The sequence below is a fragment of the Dendrobium catenatum genome, unplaced genomic scaffold, assembly GCF_001605985.2.
Source record: "Dendrobium catenatum unplaced genomic scaffold, ASM160598v2 fragScaff_scaffold_105, whole genome shotgun sequence".
Taxonomy (NCBI): domain Eukaryota; kingdom Viridiplantae; phylum Streptophyta; class Magnoliopsida; order Asparagales; family Orchidaceae; genus Dendrobium; species Dendrobium catenatum.
The window spans coordinates 5202-22675 of record NW_021318567.1 but is presented as its reverse complement, the minus strand read 5'-3'; the positions used below and the strand labels follow the sequence as shown (position 1 = coordinate 22675).

At 33.7% G+C, this 17474-nt stretch overlaps 1 protein-coding gene across 1 annotated transcript in view; it reads right to left on the bottom strand.

Moving 5' to 3' along the window:
* Nucleotides 1–13035, bottom strand: part of LOC110113960 (WD repeat-containing protein GTS1) — a 29870-nt gene extending 16835 nt beyond the window's left edge. The window contains exons 1-3 of the mRNA XM_020846686.2: nt 12733–13035; nt 12374–12581; nt 3154–3249 (exon numbers count right to left, since the gene is read on the bottom strand). Coding sequence (XP_020702345.1) covers nt 3154–3249; nt 12374–12581; nt 12733–12914 — 486 coding nt within the window. The 5' untranslated portion in view covers nt 12915–13035. The remainder of the gene's footprint in view (nt 1–3153; nt 3250–12373; nt 12582–12732) is intronic.
* Between the last annotated feature and the right edge of the window lie 4439 nt (nt 13036–17474).

Below are 17474 nucleotides of genomic sequence, written 5' to 3'. Positions count from 1 at the left end.
TTAAATATTTGCACATCTTTTACAGATACTGCATTTATCTGAGTTATAAATTTGAGCGGTTGTTTTGGTAATTTGATCAATTTGAGCGGTTATTTTAGTGACTTCTTCAATTGTTTGCTTAAATACAGATACTGCATTAATCTGAGTTATAAATTATTCATCTTTCCTCCTGTTGCTGCTATGGTAATTTTGTTTCTGAGTCTGACATGATTTATTGCTTTTATATTGGATATTTATGCACCCTGAGTTTTCTGATTCATTTTGTTATCCATTTTGGCATTGTCAATTTTGGTGATGTTGGTTTTAAGTCTGGAGTTGATGGGCTTTCTTTGATGTCGGGAGAGTTTTCTCTTGTTGCAGTTTATCTTGTTTTCACTTAGACTCTGACATGCCATACTGCACTCTGTTGTATTTCTGTTTCTGTTGGTTGGTGGCCCTATCTTTGGTGGGATCTCTATTTTCCCTTTTGATTTTTGGTTATTTATATTGTTTTGAAGGTTTATTTTTTATTTTATTTCTGATTAAATCTATGTTCTGATTTATGGTGAGTGTTAATTGTACCTTCAGGTTTTCTTGGATCACATTACATCTTTTCATTGTGCTTAAATGGAGAACAGTGGAGTTCAGTCTCGAAGAAGAATCTCTTCAATTAGTACATTAACTCAAACTCTTAAATCCCATGATGGAACTGGAAGAGCAAGCAACCCTTCAGAATTTGTTAATCATAGTTTGTTTTAAACGGACATGCTCTTATTTATTAGCTAATATGTTATGATGACTTTTCACATCATCGTTAATCTTTTTCCAACTATTTTTCCTTGGCTTTTTGCTATTATGAATTTTTTTTCTTTTAAGCTCTTGATTGTTAAGTTCATGTTGAAGCATGTAAAAACGAAAATTAAAAGAAATATGAAAGCTTAAATAGGAACATTTTCCTGGTAGCGACTTGAATAAAGCGTGTTAGCAAATGTTGATCAACAATAACCTTTATGTGAGAGAAAATTCATAAAATTAAACTAGTGTCATTTATATTTTGTTGTTTAAGAATGAGCTAACAATTAGGCTGCCTCTGTATTAATGCTAAGTGCATGGTCATCAAATTACTGAATAACAATCTTGTTTATGTTTGATAGGTATGTTCATGAAAAAGATCTACTTGTTCATGTTTGATAAATTATTTGATTTCAGTGTTCATTAAGAAGATTGTTCATTAAAAGTATTATTTATGAGCTCGACAAACTATTTGTTTATGGGCTCGATAAGCTTGCTCGTTAATGGGATCGATAAGCTTGTTCGCTTATGGGCTCGATAAACTTGCTCGTTTATAGGCTCGTTTAAAGTTCGATAAGTATAAAACGAACCAAACTTGAACATCCTTCATTTTAAATGAACTAAGCTTGAACATAAACGAAAAATATAGAATACAGCTCAAACATGGCCTTAGCAAACAAGCTCAAACAGGAGCAAACATATACTCGGCTCAGCTCGGTTTAGTTACATTCCTAATATAATGGTCGCATATGTATAAAAAATGGATTTAATTAGATTAGATGATATCTTTGTTTTACAAATACCTAGAGAGTAAACCATATCCAGGAACCCGGGTGAGTAATAAACAATAACACCTTATTTAATTTAATTTTTTCAACTTTTTTTTATTTTTTTGAGCTTCTTGTTTAATTATTTGCACAACTTTTACAGATACTGTATTTATCTGAGCTATAACTTTGATCATTTTGAGCGGTTGTTTTGGTAATTTGATCAATTGGAGCGGTTGTTTTAGTAGCTTCTTCAATTATTTACCAAAATACATATACTGTATTTATTTGAGTTATAAATTATTCATCTTTCCCCCTGTTGCTACTATGATAATTTAGTATCTGGGTCTGACATGATTTATTGCTTTTATATTGGATATTTATGCACCCTGAGTTTTCTGATTCATTTTGTTATCCATTTTAGCATTGTCAATTTTGGTGCTGTTGGTTTTAAGAATGGAATTCATGGGCTTTCTTTGATGTCGAAGAGTTTTGTCTTGTTGTAGTTTATCTTGTTTTCACTTAGACTCTGACCTGCCCTACTGCACTCTGTTGTATTTCTGTTTCTGTTGGTTGGTGGCCCTATCTTTTGTGGGATCTCTGTTTTTCCTTTTGGTTTCTGGTTATTTATATTGTTTGGAAGGTTTGTTTTTTTATTTTATTTCTGATTAAATCTATGTTCTGGACCTTCTGGTTTATGGTGAGTGTTAATTGTATCTTCAGATTTTTCTTGCATCACGTTACATATTTTCATTGTGCTAAAATGTAGAATAGTGGAGTTCAGTCTCGAAGAAGCATCTCTTCAATTAGTAGATGACTTTTCACATCACGTAGTGGGACAAAGGCTTGTTGTTGTTGTTGTTGTATTAGTATTTCTGTGTAATGTTGAAATGTGAGGATACTATATTTATGTTCTAATTGTCTATGATTGTAGAACTGTTGAGATGTACAATAATTGAGGTAAGGTGCATTTTTTTTTTTTTTGCAGGGTTACAGGTTTCCGAAGGATTTCTGGCGGCTTATCCGTCGAAAATGACGAAACGACGAATTACAAAGATATTTCTAGTAGTTTATATCCGCCGGAAATTCCGGCAGTTCACTCACCAGTATTTCCAGCAGAAATAACCGACAGGCGGTTTCGCTAGACTAGTATTTCCGACACGCGTTTTACTGTCAGAACTTTTTCCACCAGATATCCGTCATAAAGCTGTTTTTTTTTTACGGATTTTACTCATTTTTCGGTGGATATGACTGTCGGAAATGAGCGTTCTTCCTGTAGTGATACTATTGTGAATCACCACAGACTAACCATGAAAGCATATCACACTTCCTAGTATGTGCTCCTATCAGTATAATCCAAATAAGGGAAAGTAATACGAACCAAAACATCTAAGAGAAAAAAAAGTAATTAAACTACAAAAAGGTACGGAGGAGAAAAGTTGCCCAGGTTTAGCATCATTGTCAACTTTACATGGCACGGGTGCTATTTTTCAACAAACAATAGCATTAAACGGCCACATAACCCTTGATTGTAATCAAGAGCAGAATCATACTTATCTAAATCATTGTCAACAGAAAAGATATGTTTAGTTCAAAACTCTAATAATCAAACTACCTCGGATTTACCTCCACCAGCAAGAAGATTAGTGCTTGATCCGCCAATACAAAAGCTAAATATTTCTTGATAGGAAGCTGCTTTTAATAAAGAAACCTGCACCATCATGTAGAAGGGGAAAATTTTTGAGAGGGTGAAACTAAAATAGAAAGGTGCATACCATCAACTACCTGGTTGAGTGGTACTGACTTTGATCTCTAAAATAAAGTCCTAAGGTTTAAATACTTCATAAATAAATAAAAAGAGTTGCATAATTTGTATAACACAATACCATTAACAAGACATATCCTAAGATATGAAACATTGATTTCTGAGTAAATCCGTAAACCATCAAACAAAATAATATAGTCTAGAAGAACTGTTCACTACATTGTAGAAGAAAAATTATCTTCATCATCACAAGCTTAGCTTTATCCAAACTATTTGGCGTAGGATTTACAAACTATCATTCCTAATTTATTATTTGTTCGATGTTGCACAAGGTGTTCAGATTTCACCCAAATAATTTTGCAAAACTTCTATCCTTTTATACATGCTACATCCAGCCTCTCTAATTCCTTTTGAATCCTTCCCATTAAATTTATATGCTCAAATCTTTTCAAATAAAAAGAATGCGAAAATAAAAGCAAACCATACTTTGCAATCAAATATCACAAGAAAAAAGAAATCATAAATTTATCCCACCCAAAAAAAAACTTCTTCGTACTAAATATTTCTCAAGTACTTAAAATAAAGCCACTACTAATGCTCTTAGTTGCACGATAGAGATTTTCAAAATGATGAGCATCTAGCATCTGACTTGATTGTTACCTCCTTTATAAATAAATTGAAGATAAAAACATATAACCATGTGGATTTTGGTTGAAGGGTTCTTATCTTTCTTCAATCAACCACATGCACTGATGAGGACATCGATCAGAGGTTCAAACATGTGTATCGCCAGAAGCATCGCAGATCGACGGCCACAATTCAGAGTTTATATTTTTAAATATTTATGCATTTTATTTTCTTTGAGTCTTTCTATTGTACCCCTATTATGAGTTGAGTCATGTTGTAACCCTGAGGGCAATTTAGTCTTTGTTCCATCTTTTATGTTGAGACCTATATATAGGTCATTTCTATTGTAATGAGATGATGATTGATTAATGAGAAAATTTGTATTTCTTCATCTTCTTCTTGTGAGAGCACTAGAGAGAAGGGAGAGAACTCAAGGTGAGCACGTGCAAGGCCCACCAGTCGTTGGAAGAGTCCTCGACTCGTGGTTTTCAACTTATCTTATTCCTCTTTCTCTTTTCTTCACACCACCCGCCACCTCCCCCTAGCTCCCACCGCCGGCCCCCTCTTCCCACCAAGATCAACCCGAAAGCCCCACCTACCCGAGGCCACCGTCCACTACTCCACCAAGCCAATCCCTTCCCCATTGGTTCCACCACCATCTCCATCCAAGCTCAAGCCCACCGCCGGCCATCTCCTTTCCACCCCTTGAATGAAGAGTTAATGCCTCATAATTACTTTCCTATAGAGCTTGAAGAATTTGGGAAACTATCTTAAAACTTTTGAAATTCAAAATTTGAATTTCAAATAGTTTCATAAATTAGAAATCTATATTAGGAAAGTCTTGAATTTTATTCAATTTAATTTTCAAATTAGATTGGATGAAATTATTCTCTCCCTAAATGATAGTCGCCAATTAGGAAGTTATTTTAAAACCCCCCAAATCCCCTCTCCCTCTCTCATGCTGCCGGCCCTACTAGGGAGGAAATCCCATTAATGCTAATTGAAGGCATTAGTTACACTTGATTCAAAATGCAAAATTCAAATTAGCTTCCCTCCAAATTTATTTAAATCTGAAATTAATTTCAGATTTTGGATAAATCTCATCAACACTCCTAACCTAATCTCCTCCTCACACCCTAGCCGCCTCCCCCATCTCCTCCTGCCGACTCCAACTCCCGCCCCCTCTCTCTCTCTACCTTGGACGCTTGGGGGTGCTCATAACGGTTGAAGCCAAAAGAAGAAGACAACGTTCTCTCATCTCCTCTTCAATGTCAAATAGCCGATCCCGAAGTTGATAGCGGATTCGTACTCGACGCATACGGAGACATCCACATCGTTCGATCACCATTCTTCGACATCGGGTTTGGTTTTGACAACACCGTTGAGGATTACTTGAACCGAATCCTCCCCACCCTCGTAGACATCATCGACGACCAATTCTCGGACTACGAGTGGACAATCAATGGCCATCCGCCCGTGCCACCTCCACCTTCGACTACCTTCCCAACAGCGACTACTTCTCCACCACCGTCGACCTTTCCGTGGATTAAGACCATTGGTGTTGCGACCATCCTCGTGGCATCGTCGGGTGTGCTGAAGACCTTCTCCCGCTAAAGCCTAATGTAGCCGAGTGATCAATCCCCGAGGTGAAAACTCTCATTATTAAATCATGGATTGTTGATTAAGAGCTGTTAGTATTGCTACTATCTTTGTTTATCTATGAGATTTGGTTAATCTACATATACTCCTTCGCCTAAGCAAGTGGAAAACTAAGATTCTTTAATGAATTTACTTGTCATCACAATAAGTTATTGATTTGGATTACATTGTCATTTACTCTGAAATTTCTTAATAAGCTCTTGTGTATTTGGTTTCACATCATGCACACTCCTCAAACTTCCATGCAAAACTTTATAAGTTGGAAATTTCATGTGGGTTAATTTGTGATTGTGGATCACCCAAGGTGTGAGAAAACAATTGCAATTGTTGATGTTATGTTCTATAGCCTTTGCAAAAACACAATATTGAATGAATGGTATAACAAATTTTCCCTTTGTTAAGATCTAACAGCAAAGCACTGGTTTATAACATCTTTACCTTTCCTAAACCATGGGGAAATAAAAGTTTGAGTCCATTCTTGTCCTTCCTAAAATGGCCTATGATAAATTAATCAAAATTGGAATGGACTTTCAGGAGCGAGTGGAAGATTCTCCTTCAAACCTAGATTATAGGGTTCTTTATGATATAATTGAAAGCCTAAAATCTCATAATGAAATTAAAATTTTAGATGGTGAATTTGACCATAATAAGTAACTTGTACTTAAAATAATAATTAAAATTAAAACACAAATTAAATTTGATTTTTTACTAAACCAACCACCTTAAATCTTGGATTACATTATTAAACATTTCTGCAGGATTTGATAGGATTTAACACTTATCTTATCAAACAGTTTTCAGGACTTAACTTTAATAGGATTTAATAAATCCGGATTTATAGGATTTATCTCTTTGATTCATTAAATCATGCTAAAGTTAAATCCTACTTGTTGCCAAATACCCCTTAACTTTAACAGGATTTAAAAAATCAAATCACTCCTTTTGGATAAAAACAAGGTTTTAAAACCGGATCGGACCAGCCGGTTCAAGTTGAACCATGAACCAGCTGGTCGATCGGTTCGATTAATTCACGAAACTAGGATAGTAGAAACTGGGATTGAACTGATCGATCCGACGGATGAACCATGAAACCAGCAAACCAACGCCAGTTTTAAAAAATAGTTTGGTTTAGTTAAAACGCGATCTCAGTCGTACGAATGAGATCAAGTGGTGTTTGAGGAAAAATTAAGAAGTAAAAACCTAATATTCCTAATCCTATCCGGTTCGCTGCTCTTTTTTAACGTGAATAGGCTACGTTTTATTCTCGTTCTTAGCTGCTCGGCATCACTCTTCGTTTGTGAACTAGACCCAACGAGCGGCTACAACAAAGTCATTATTCCTCTTCGGCAACACACTTTCTTCTCCTATTTGCTTCAAATCATAGGATGTAAGTTTTTTAACCCTAATTTTTTAATGTTTTGTTTGGGTATTTTTTTTAAATGTTTGTGAAGGTTTCTTCCAAGGATATAATAATTCCTTTATTATCTTAATGCCCTTAAGAACGATTAGGGTGGATGCTTGTATTGTACACTTAATAATGTATAATTTAGTATTTACTGTTAAAATCTTAAAGAAGCTCAGGATTGAAGCTTGTTCCCTACTTTCTCTATGGTGTATTAGTTTTCGATATTCTTAGAGAAAATCTAAGCTCTTCTTGTTCGCTTCATGTAGGGTTTATGTCTTGTTAGTTTAATTGTGAGTGTATTTAGAAGTTATAAGCGCCAGTTTTAAAAAATAGTCTGGTTTAGTTAAAACGCGATCTCGGTCGTAGGAATGAGATCAAGTGGTGTTTGAGGAAAAATTAAGAAGTAAAAACCTAATATTCCTAATCCTATCCGGTTCGCTGCTCTTTTTTAACGTGAATAGGCTACGTTTTATTCTCGTTCTTGGCTGCTCGACATCACTCTTCGTTTGTGAACTGGACCCAACGAGCGGCTACAACGAAGTCATTATTCCTCTTCGGCAACACACTTTCTTCTCCTATTTTCTTCAAATCATAGGATGTAAGTTTTTTTAACCCTAATTTTTTTATGTTTTGTTTGGTATTTTTTTTAAAATGTTTGTGAAGGTTTCTTCCAAGGATATAATAATTCCTTTATTATCTTAATGCCCTTAAGAACAATTAGATATTGTACACTCAATAATGTATTATTTAGTATTTATCGTTAAAATGTTAAAGAAGCTCAGGATTGAAGCTTGTTCCCTACTTTCTCTATGGTGTATTAGTTTTCGATATTCTTAGAGAAGATCTAAGCTCTTCTTGTTCGCTTCATTTAGGGTTTATGTCTTGTTAGTTTAATTGTAAGTGTATTTAGAAGTTATATAAGTGGGCACAACAGGACCAAAAACTTTAAAGTTGGTCCGTATGAAGTTTCTTTTTCCTTAGTTATTATATTAATTTTATTAATTTTTAATAATATTATTATTATAACGTCATCCAGTTTGACCCAGATTCAATCGATTGAATCAATCGATACCATTAACCTCTCTTTTTTTCGGTTCGTTGTCCGGTCCAATTTTCACAACCTTGAGAAAAACACCTCACCCCTGAGAGAGAAGAGAGAGAGAATTTCAACACCAAGGACAACAATAACTTGGTTAATTGGTTTTTTACAATACCAAGCATTGTCATCCTATCCCCTTGGGTTGCTTCTTTAGTTTCCTCTTTAAGTTTATTTGGTCATTTCCTTGTGTGGCTTTGAACTTATTATCTTGTGTGACTATGAAAAACATCAAGGATAGATCCAATCATTAATATTAACCCAATGTATAGGTATGCCAAAAATATTCAATCCCATGTTCAGTTCAAAACGTCAATCCTGATTGATTTCCCAATGCTTGGGGAGCCTCCTAAATCAACAATAATTTAAAGATGATAATTATTGATAAAGACTCCAAAATATATCACTACATACCTTGAAGCAAAACCATAGATACTTCTAATGTTATTGAATTATTGTCTAATGAATTGACTGAGTTTCATGGTTTTCCATTAAACTATAAATGTGACGTAGCTTGCACTCTCCCTAATATAACAATCAAATCTAGTAAATGGTTTATTAGATCGCCAAAGACCATGATTTGGTCATCATATCGTATGAAGATCAAAGCGATTATGTTCATCAAAGTTTTAATGATCCGGTTTCTCTAAGAAAATTGTCCATGATGATGACTCTCAAACCAAATAGTTAATGTTAAAGGAAATGCCTCCAAAAATTATAATCACAATTGGGTCATCAATCAAACATCATACAAAGGAGATCAAAGTTTTATGCTTGATGGCAACACAGGAATTTTAGCCATCTATGGATAATTCATTCTTAAAGTAAGATGTTCCTTTAGAATTGTACATTCTCTCCGTGCAAAAACACCACAAGACATGAACCAAAGGGGATATTTTGCATTGGCAAGAAAGGCCACTTATCATGTTACACTCAATTGTACACCAGGAAGTTGCACATCCAGTATCCCTCATATGGAATTTTAATTTCACCTTAGTGAAATACTTCTAACTAGGGGACTAATGATCTTAGCATCATATCTATAATGAAATCAATCCAAACACCAATGATTGCAAAATGGATATAAGATAATAGGATTGATCAAAGAGATCATTTCATAAAAGTTTTAGTTAGTGGTCATATTTCTCCAAGAAAATTGTTGGCAAAGGTGATTCTCATATCACAAAATTGTGATTGAAGAGGATGTCATCAAAGACCATACGCACAATTTAATTGTCAACTTTACATCATACTAGCAAGATCAAGGCTCTGAAATCTAGATCATTGGATTCAATTTCAAATTACAACAAGATAATGATAAACTTAAATTTCTAAACTTGTTCGGACTTGTGTTAGAATTTTAATGTATTATTTTTAAAAGTGAAACTTACATATTTTGTTAATATAAATAGGATTTTCCTTTCTTTGTTGAGTTTGTTTATAAAAGAATTGAATCTCATCATTGTCATATTTGCCTATTTAAAGGCTATATTTCCTGCAAAAAATATTAATTTTGAAATCAAAATTCTCTTAACAAAATGATGTAGTATCAATGGGATCTTTATGGTGAAGGCAGCAATTTGATTGGTGTCCTCTTGTGGTGGTGATGGGATAGCTATTTGATTGATGGTGAAGCCGGAATTTAGGTTTTTGGACAGATTTTTGGTCTGAAACTTCTAAGCTCCAAAAAGATGGGTTTTCCTTGGAGAAAAATAATGAGAAACCACAGATCAAATGTTTGAGATATCAAGGAACTAAGTGTAGTATTTTTATGATTAAAAATTTTAATCAGTGGTTTGAGAAGTGTGAAACATTTAATTTGGTTGCTCACAACAAAAAATTCTATCTCTATATTAGAACTTTGGCTATGGTATATTAGGGTTCTTAAGGAGTTGATGCCTTGGAATGTTATGAGAGATATGTGGGGCTATTTGTGAGAGTTTGGATATGTTTGGAGGTTAAGGGATCCTAAGTTTGAGGCTAAGTAGATGAGGTGAAAATTATGAAAAGATGAAGAAAAATTATGAAAAGAGATAACTAAGGACTCATCAAAGCCCTAGAGGATTAACCACAAAACTTCACCAACGAGTAGAATAGCTACCAAACATTTTCACATGAAATTTGCACATGCAAAAAAATATTTTGTTTCCAATGAGTCAAAAGTACAAAACAAGATCCTATTTATAGGCCTTTTCAAAGCCTAAACAACTTCGTTAAGCCTTAAGAGCCAATAAAATGTTGCTGCATGGATTAATGATGTTCTAATACTAAAAGAAAGAAAATAAAAGAAATTAAATTAAATTAAAAGCTTTCAAATACATAAAAATTCGGATTTGCCACAAATGGTAAGTAGAATGGCCTTGAAATCAATCCATTTATGAAAATCTTTACCTTTTTTACTTGTATGGCTCACCTGCCCATCAAGGGGCCTTAAATAAAGCTTTTAAATCATTCTTGCATGATTTTAAATGTATTATAGGACGTTCATGGTCTTGCATTGAGAGTTTTGCATGATGATTGGCTTAAATTCTAATGATTGACCTTAATTTGTGATCTTATCATTAGCTTTTATCTTGGTGCTACATCACAAAATCTTTGTTTCTTCTCTCCCTTTCTCTACCAAAATTCACAAATTGGAAGCTCTCAAATTGGGATTTATAGCTCTGATGTTGTTTCCATAAGCATGATACCCTACTAGGTTGTTCTTGTCATTCATGCTTCTTGCTTTGGCTGAAGTTGGCTTGTTGTACAGGAGTTAATGACTTGCCAAAGCCATCATGGATGCATGCTATTTTATTTGTTTATATTGTTTTTTTGTTGGTTGTAGTTTTTGATTTCCTAATTGCCGTATTATTATTGCCACTACATTGCACTGAATTTTGTTGTTGTTTTGTGATTTTTAAAACAAAATAGAACTTAATACAACTGCTAATTGTATTTCAAGGGCGGAAAAATAAAATGACAAGGAGATATTATCTAAAACCAAAAAAATAAACTAAGAAGAGGATCTATGGATCACTCCCTGAGTGCTTAACTAAAAATTTCTTAAAAGATATATATGTTCCATTAGATCTTTTTTTAATTATTCATACAATAGAGTGTGATTTATATGTAGTTGATTTATATTTGTAATTAAATATTAACAAAGTGTTAAATATAAAGGATCTCTCCACATAGCATGGCACTCTCAAGCCTTATTCTTTGTGCATAAATGTTTATGCATGAATCAAATCACCTAAGCCATTGATGTATAAGGCTTAACAACACCATGAAAGTTTTTCTTGTGAAGTAACACAATCATATAAAGTGAAGCATTATGCTCATTCACCATGTTCAAGATCTTTTCGACCAAGGGGGAATGACGGGCTACAAATTACTCATTTCCATTTAATACATTAAATGACTGAAATTTCTAAGAAGGTTCCTTCGAACTTGTTTTTGTCTATGATTTCTAATATTTAAATAAAGATGTTTTAGGAGATTCAAAGCACTTTTTGTTTTATTAAATGTAAATTCAATTTCCTAATAGTTAATGAGTATTTTAACGATAAATGAAGTAGTCAAAGAGGAGTTCATAAACTCTAATAACTCACTTATTGAAAATCAGTAATTTGTAGGCCCTAAAACTCCTATAAATTGGGGAACCTTGCTAAGGAATGCACTTATGACAAAATAAATCTACATTATTCTCTACATTTTTCCCTTTTCTTTCCCTTCTTCCTATTTTTCTTTCAACCTTTGTCGCTTCTCTATTCTGTATCAACTAAAATTAGAAAATATTAAATCAATTTTGTATGCATGTAAAGAGCTTTACTAGAAACAATTAGTAAGAATAATTTGAGCACCACTGAATTTGATGATGATTATTGTTGATATCAACACAAGGACAGTTGATACAAGTCGCTGAGGAAGTAAGAAAGAATACTTCATTATTGTGTTTAATTCCACCCACAACTCTACAGTGAATATGGCAATTGGCACAAGTGTTATCAGCATGCATCAAATAGGTTAAATAATGTTAAAAGGGGTCTGTAATTTTTATGGATTTCATGAAGTTCTATACAAAATGACCAGAGTGATTCAAAGTAGTTCCTTCAATATAATACAACATTTTTTTTATTTAATCATAAATTAAAAAAAACGATATTGGTTGTTTATCAAACAGTACTACAGCTATAACTGGCATTAAATACTAAAGGTGTGATAATGGAAGAGCAACACTGCAAGGCTGCAAGCACATCTGCATATTTTTGGGCTTCATATCCAGAGATAAAAAATGATACCTGCTTGAAAGTCCTCGTATCCCACATTCTGACAGTAGCATCAGAAGAACAAGAACACAGAAGATTTGGCGAGGAAGGCACGGTAAAGCTAATCTCATGTATGGTGCTCATGTGACCTTTGCATTCACCAAGAAATTGCCCGGTGGCTGGAGAGTACAATTTGATGGTCTTCGACGACAAAGAAACAGCCAGAGTCGAAATCTCAGGACTTAAATTCGTTGAAAACAAAAGGCCACATCAGAAAAACGCAGCAACATGTAATCACAACACCAACCGAACCATTCATGCAAAATGTCCATTCTTTCTCATTGATGATCGAAAACAAGGAATTATAGAAGGTGAGGAGGGGAAATGAGTACCTCGAAGCTATCTGGAAGACGTAATCCTCGTGGAAATTGGTCTGGATAGTGTTCTTGATTGCAAGGCGTTTGGAGGAAGTTGAGGCACCGGAGAAACTGGAAGATGATTCGGCGGCGGTTCCATCAAATATATCCATCTCCACCTCGGCTGCTAGCTCCATATCTATGTCGTCGGCTTCCATATCCAACAGGATTCAGGAGGGGCGTTGCGCTGCTCCTCTCGCTGTCGTGATAGGATATTAAAACCATAGGGTTTTGGCTGCGTTTCTTGGAAGTAGAGATAGGATTCAGCAGCATGTAATCACCCTAAAGTAAAGGTACTTCTTGACTTCAAAAAAATATTAATATCTAGAAAGTACATGTACAGTATCCACAATTTTTTTAGTCAAGCTCGTAGAAAGCACAGTCAAAACGTAGTCAAAATGCAGTCAAAACGCAGTCAAAACGCACAGTCAAAACGCACAGTCAAAAAGTACAGCCCACGTGTCAAATTTTAATTGGATATCTGGACCTATATCCACGTATGGTGCCCGAATCTAATAATTTTTCGTTTCTTTGAGGCTTTTGCTGACAGTAAAAACTTATAAAAAAATCTAGCCACGAGAGAGTCATGGCTGAAGAGAAAATAAATAAGAAATTTTTATCACCACCATAAAACATATACCAATTTACATATCTAAAATATATATTTTATATTTATTTATATACATTTAAACTATTAAAGAGTTTTTAATTTGTTAAAAAAATATAAAGTATAATAAAATATAGTATAAAATAAATATAATATACTTAAAATATTTAAAATTATTTAAATTAGTGAAAAATAAATAAAAGTGATTTTTTAGAAAGATTTGTAGTAAAATGCAGTGGTGGATCCAACCCTTTTTTTTAAGGATGAACAAACTCAGTGTATAAAAATGTAAACATAAAAATTTATGTATATATTTCATAAGCAAAATTCTAAGTAAAGCCTTATTTATCATTATAATTTATTAAATAAAAAAATTACAAACTTTGCATTCTACTTTGTATTTTCTGATAATGTTGCATAATGACTTTATTTGGAACAGAATCAAATACTTCTTTCTAAATATGACACTAGATAATCATTGAGTCAGGCATCACTCATTTTGCTATGCAGTCGGTGTCTGATAATCTTCATTGCAAAAAATATTATCTCAACCGTAGCAGTAGCAACTAGTAAAGTCGGTGTCAAAATAATAAGTCTATAAACAAAGGAATACAATATTTTTTTCCTTTACAATCTATTGTGCAAGAGCAATAATGCTAGTCAAAGATGTAAACTCATTGTTAGCACGCATATAAATAATATAATTAGATAACTGATGTTCAAGAGACACAAGATCAAACATAGAGAAATCTATTGGATATAACTCTGCAAGATGAATTAACTTTCACTTATCATAAGCAGAGAACATATTACTCGGACTTAGACATGTCACACTAAGATGTAATTCGGTACTAGCTTTAGAGAATCGGTTATTCAATTCCTAAAGGTGCTTATCAACAATAGTGTAAAATAAATCAACTAGATGATGATAAAAGTTTGTTATTTCTGCACCTTTCTATTGACAGTCTACGAGTCTTGAATTTAGAATTCATATTTGAAACTTCAATTTCAAAAATATTACAAAAATGTGACACTCTTTAAGTAAAGGCCCCCATCTATTTTTCCTCATCATCTGCAATCGTTATTTAGACACTTGTACCAATTTCATTACATTTATAATATATTGATCCTTTCTTTATAAGGCTTGTGATAACTCATTTGTAATCCCTAAAATATCAGTCATTAAATGCAATGCTTAGATAAAGTAAAAAAATTTTCATGGCATGTATTAAAACACTAGCTTCAATTGATTGTTGATAATGTATCCCCTCTTTCTTGGCATTTTCAAGCACTTCAAGTACAGATGCATACATTTTTCTTAGACTGATTAATGTTTGAAAATGTGAACTCTAACGGTTGCCACCAGCACAATGCAAATTAGTTTCTTGGTTCAAATCTCGACCACTAATTAATTTTCTACTACTTAAAATGAAAAACTATTTTAGCATACTAAATAGATTTTAGAGTATCTTTTTTTACATGAAACTCCAATAGTATTGATAATTCTTAAAGTAGTCCCAAATAAATGTTTTACTTGCCAATTAATTTTTGTAATAGCTACTAAATATAAGTGTAGTTGATGAGTAAAATAATGAATATAGAATGTCTGATGATTATCTTTCAAAATGAGTGCTTTCAAACAATTAAACTCACCCCACATATTAGATATTCTATCGTAACCTTGACCCCATATCCCACCGCAATAACTAATTATTCTTTTGTAGACACATCGCGGAACTCATCAAGTAGAACGTTAAAGTAAGAATCAACAATATCATTCAAGATTATAGTCAAGGTTTCAGCAGCCATAAAACTACAAATATCTTTTTGGACTTTTGGTCTAATTAATTTTAACTTGGCACTTGTATTTTCAAATATAACTTCTCTGACCTTTTCATCATGATTTACACGAAACTGAAATAGTTTTATATAATTCTCTTGGTTATCTAAGCAAGATGATTCAACATACCTATGGAGCAATAGCCCTTGGCAAATAATAAATTGATCTTAATCAATAGCTGCAATTAACATTATGCGATATACTTTTTTATTATTATCTTTCTTGCTTGACCATAAAACGGGAATACTCTGCTCTTAAAGTTTCATTAAAGCCTCACATTTCTTTCTTGTCTTGTTGTGTGTACTGTTGTATTCTCCGACATGACCTAAAAGCTTCTCTTTCTCTTCTAGTTCTCAAATCCCTCACCAACAAATGTGTCTCCACCGCTTTGTCAAGTACCAACTTGCTCTTTGGGCTAAAATAAGTAGCAATAAAGATAAAATACAACATCTTTTTAGAGGAGAAATCGTCCCATAACGAATAGGAATCGTCCCGTACAATCCTATTTTGTATATATCTACTTGAGATCTTTTTGAAGAGAGAAATCTGAGGAGAAAGAAAAACGAAGGAAAAAAAGGAAGAAAATTGGATTTTGGGCGATTTTGGTCCGTTTTCGTCTGTCATCGTAGTTGGAAAAGTTGACCGACTCGAGGTAAGGCACATTCTGCCGTTCTCAATTTTCAGAAATGTGGATTATGACGACTTTTCTGTTTCTAATTTTGTTTTCGTTAGCGAATATCAGGTTTCATTTCGTGCTGATAAATGTTTTACCGTGTAACTTTTGGTATGTTTCTGAGATGATGTTTTTGCACATTTTGAGTATTTTCTGGAAGATTTTCACCAGGTATTTTGAATTCTGCAGAATTTTTATCAAATAGCGAATTATCTGGATGTTGAAAATATTTGCTTCAGTACAATAAAAGTCTTGAAATAATATTTTCTGCTATCTGTGATAATTTGATAAATTTATGGAATTATAAATTCTGTAGAATTTCCATATACTGCTGTTATGCCACTGATGATTTTTCTGACGAAATCTGATTTCTGAATTTGATGATTTGATGTATTCATATGCTATCAAGGGAGTTATAAGGGGCCAGAATCCATTGAGATTCTGTCTATGTCCGGGAAGGGAGGCATAAGGGGCCAAAATTCTTTTAGATTTTGTCTGTGTCCAGGAAGGGAGGCATAAGGGGCCAGAATTCTTTGAGATTCTGTATGTGTCCGGGAAGGGAGGCATAAGGGGCCAGAATTCGTTGAGATTCTGTCAGGGTCCGGGAATCTGATATCTAATATATGATATGTGATCTTATCTGCTTTGACAATGTGCTTTATGATTTGTACGATTCTGATTTGAAATTTGATTTGAATTATTCTGTTATATGAAATGAACTCAGTTCTTTTGTATCAGTTGTTTGATTTCTGTTTGATTAGCTATTTTATACGAGTATCTGTATTCTATCTGATTATATGATTTTCTATACGATTATCTGAATTCTGTACGGCTACTTTTTCTGATGTATTTTGGATGTGAGTTTCTGAAGATTTTGATTGACTGGTGTAGTCTTGCTGAGCTGTTAGCTCATTCTTATCATCTGCGTGGTTTTTAGGTTCTGGGAAAGGGAAGGAGGTCTTGGACTAGTCGTTTAGTATTTGATCTGAGATTAGGTATTTTGTACTTTTGATTTTTGTACAGTCATAACTTTTCTGTTCTGTTCTTTATGTTGGTAGCCATGCACTGTAATGTACTTGATTATTTTTATGAAAGAAGGAAGAAAACTTTAGATGAATTTCTATATATTTGGATATTTATAGTAGCTTTGTATTTTCTATGTGTCTGTTTATTGGAAGAAAGTCCGAAAGCAAATTCTAAAGCTAGATCCTAGATTTATTCGTCACGACTCGACGCGATGGGATTCGATCCGGTCGGGTTGGGTCGTGACAATTAAAGTGGTATCAGAGCAATAGTTTTAGAATGTGAATTGTAAGACAGAGCTATATGAATTGATCTGTAAGTCTGTTGGGGTAGTTTCTGTTTGTTTGGATTTTTATTATTTTTGTTTTATATGCATGTGTATAGTTGTATTCTGTGTGATTATAGATCTGCCAGACCCAGATATGACTGATGGGCAGAGTGCTAATCAGGCAGCTCCTATGAATAACATTTGTTGACCTCATTTTTCGCTCGAGCACTTTCGATCGATTTAATCAAGCATCGTCGAATCCAATTCGACCTCGAATCGACCCGACTCGAGCCGGATCAGACTCGAA